The sequence below is a fragment of the Humulus lupulus genome, chromosome 1 (genome assembly GCF_963169125.1).
Source record: "Humulus lupulus chromosome 1, drHumLupu1.1, whole genome shotgun sequence".
Classification (NCBI taxonomy): Eukaryota; Viridiplantae; Streptophyta; class Magnoliopsida; order Rosales; family Cannabaceae; genus Humulus; species Humulus lupulus.
The window spans coordinates 7,355,531-7,358,772 of record NC_084793.1 but is presented as its reverse complement, the minus strand read 5'-3'; the positions used below and the strand labels follow the sequence as shown (position 1 = coordinate 7,358,772).

The following is a 3,242-nucleotide window of genomic DNA, read 5'->3' as shown; positions in this document are numbered from 1 at the left end:
CTATACCGAGAACAAATGTCCTCGGTATAAGCCCAAATATCCTCGGTATAACCTCTACCGAGACAATATCGTCGGTAGAAAGTTATCGGTACATCCGCGTCGGTAAAACAAAACTTCTACCGACGACATTAAAAATGTTCTCGGTATAGGTTTTACCGAGGACATTGTCCTCGGTATAAAGTGACAAAAGTCCTCGGTACAACCATCCCCAATTTGTCATCGTGCTGGTATATACCGACATCTTAGTGGTATATACCGAGGACAATGTCCTCGGTATAGACTTTTCCCCAATTTTTTTTTATATTTGTTATTCCCTTATTTATTTATTTTGAATTAAATAGAAAAAAATAAAATAAAATTAAAACACTTATATTAAACATATAAATAAAAACATAAGAGTATGTTCGCTGAATCAAAATAAAGAATTGTCTTAAACATGATAATGTAATAGTCAATTGTAATAAAATTCATACATAAGTCCTACTGAGTCGTCGGGTGGTGGTGGGGCACATTGAGATCCCGGGGTGATACAATGAGTCCGGACATGCTCCTCTAACTGTCGAAGACGCTCTCTCATCTCAGACAACTCTTCATCTCTAGTTTGTGAAGGACGAAAATCAAATGGAGTTCGGCCCCTTATGTTAAGGATACGTCCATATCCTTTCTGGTGGCCCCGTCGTTTTCCGAAGACAGTTTGTACCAAAGATATGTCTTCATCTTCAGGCGCACTCGAAACTGGTGTGGAACTCTTAGTATCAGTTGCCTGTGTCTGCTGTGTGTCGCGGTATGCACGCAATTCCTCCTGTGATACAATGTATAATGTAATTAAAATTTTGAAACAATTAAAAATTTGAAAAATGTTTAAAAAAACTTAACGTACCCAAGTATTTTTGGCTGTCTCTGTCACCCACCCTGTGCCTGATTTATGGTGAGTATCCATCCAGCTATCCGGGATGGACTCAAGTTGCCCAGTCTCTAAATTGCGCTGTCACGTACATATATTTTTATAAAATTAATAATTAAACGTAAATAAGAAAAATAAACTAAAAAATAATTAATTAACTAACCTTTTTATAGCGTAGGGCTGGGATTGACTGAGAACCTCCATAGCTAAGCTCTTTCAGTTTCCTTCTATTTTCCTTGTTGATCACAGAACGTTTCTGCAAAAAGTTATCGTTAGTAATATATTTAATTAAGATAGTTAATTTTAGCAAGAAATTAATACCGTAATTTCTGGGCATCGGAAAATACATAAACTACTTACTTCCAAATGTGCAAGTATTCTTTCTTTCGAGGCATTTGGTACTTTTGACCATTGAGGACAGTCCGGATCTGTGTACTGTCAAACAAGTAATCCGAGCTCTCTTGAGAAATTTGGTAATAATTTCTTATTACCAAAGAAAAAAACAAATAAAATTAAATATGTTTTTTTTAATGTCTTATGCTCTTTGAAGTTAATTATGTTGTTTTATGATATCTAACTATAATATATTTCAGTGTAAATATTATTAAAATTATTTAAATTTGACATATTAATTTGGTATTTATTAAATTACATATTTTACTTATGCTTTATTGAATTGTTTTATTAATTAAAACAAAATTTCTAAGATTTGTTTAAAATTTATTTATTTACTTTAGGATTTAATTATTACTTAAATTATTTAATTAATATTTATTTTTATTAAAATTTAGTTGCATAATGTTAATGTTAATTTTTTTTAATCTTAATTTTAAAATATATTATTTATATAAAAAAACATAAATTACTCAAAAATTGAAAAAAAATTAAAAAAAATACAGAAAAATTAAAAAAAACTAACAAATATTATTAAAAACATATTTTTTTAATTTTAATTTTAATAATGATTAAAACTAACAAATATTAAATTTAATTTTTTTAATTTTAATAATGGTTTTCTAATAATATATTTGTTAATTTTATTTAATCAGAACTAACAAATATTATTTTTTTACATATTAATTTAGTATTTATTAAATTACATATTTTACTTATGCTTTATTGAATAGTTTTATTAATTTAAACAAAATTTCTAAGATTTGTTTAAAATTTATTTATTTACTTTAGGATTTAATTATTACTTAAATTATTTAATTAATGTTTATTTTTATTAAAATTTAGTTGCATAATGTTAATGTTAATTTTTTTTAATCTTAATTTTAAAATATATTATTTTACTTATCAATTCACTATTTATTAAATTAGAAATTTTATTGAGTACTTCTACTAATATTCACAATATCTCTAAATTTTACAATTCTATAAAAAATTCGGCAGCATAACGACTATATTTTCATCTATCCCAAAATTTAAAATCCTGCAAATAAGACATAAAAAATATCCAGACCCAGATCATGCAGAGAGCATTACAAATACATTTTAAACGACTATATAATTTATAATTATTAGTCTAAATTTTATTAATTATTCAATTTTCTAACCAAAATATTAAAATTCTACTAAAAATTAACAACAACAAATTAATCATCAATATTCATAAAATTTGAATTTTTACTACTAACATAACCAAAAAAAATTAAAATTGACAACAACAACATACTAACATTACCACCAAAATTTTCAAATTAACACTCAAATATTTAATATATTTACTAATATGTTTAATACACATAAAATTCACCAAAACAACATAGAATTTGTTTAAAAAAAATACTAATTACTCATATAACAATTTTCTAATTCCTAATATCATTTTTACTAATACTTATTTTGAAAACCTAAAAATAAATACATTCTATCTAATATAATAATTTCAAATTTTTATTAAAATTAATATTATATTATTTATATAAAAAAACATAAATTATTCAAAAATTGAAAAAAAATTAAAAAAATACAGAAAAATTAAAAAAAACTTACCAATGCCTTCAATATCTTGCTAGCAATCTCTTTAGTCCAACAAAAACCGAATACCCAACCTTCAAACAAAAACTACAAAATATCATTATACAATTTCATAAATATATATATAAAATGAATAAATAAACCATACCTTCAACAAATACACAGAAATCCCTTCACCCTTGGCAATTTTGAGGCTTAAAACCGAGCTTTTTGGGAGGAAAACGGAGGAAAATGGCGGAGGGAGGCGGACGGCTCGGAGAAAACCGAGAGAAACCAGAAAGGAAGGAGAAGGGGCTTCGCGGCTGTGGGGTATATTTATAAACCCTATACCGAGAACATGTTCTCGGTATAGGTT

General features: G+C 26.4%; 1 protein-coding gene across 1 annotated transcript; it reads right to left on the bottom strand.

Annotated features, from left to right (window-relative positions):
- Window positions 1-348: 348 nt before the first annotated feature.
- LOC133784698 (uncharacterized) lies at window positions 349-2,971 on the bottom strand. Its single transcript, XM_062223986.1, has 5 exons — window positions 2,903-2,971; window positions 1,265-1,339; window positions 1,068-1,160; window positions 881-985; window positions 349-802 (listed from the first exon to the last, which is right to left on the bottom strand). Exons 4-5 carry the CDS (start codon window positions 938-940, stop codon window positions 452-454), a joined length of 411 nt encoding a protein of 136 aa, XP_062079970.1. The 5' UTR covers window positions 941-985; window positions 1,068-1,160; window positions 1,265-1,339; window positions 2,903-2,971; the 3' UTR covers window positions 349-451.
- Between the last annotated feature and the right edge of the window lie 271 nt (window positions 2,972-3,242).

Coding starts and splice junctions, on each gene's coding strand:
- LOC133784698 (XM_062223986.1), bottom strand. CDS start 940: ATGGATACTCACCATAAATCAGGCACAGGGTGGGTGACAGAGACAGCC. Junction 803..880: donor AGACAGCCAAAAATACTTGG/GTACGTTAAGTT, acceptor ATTGTATCACAG/GAGGAATTGCGTGCATACCG.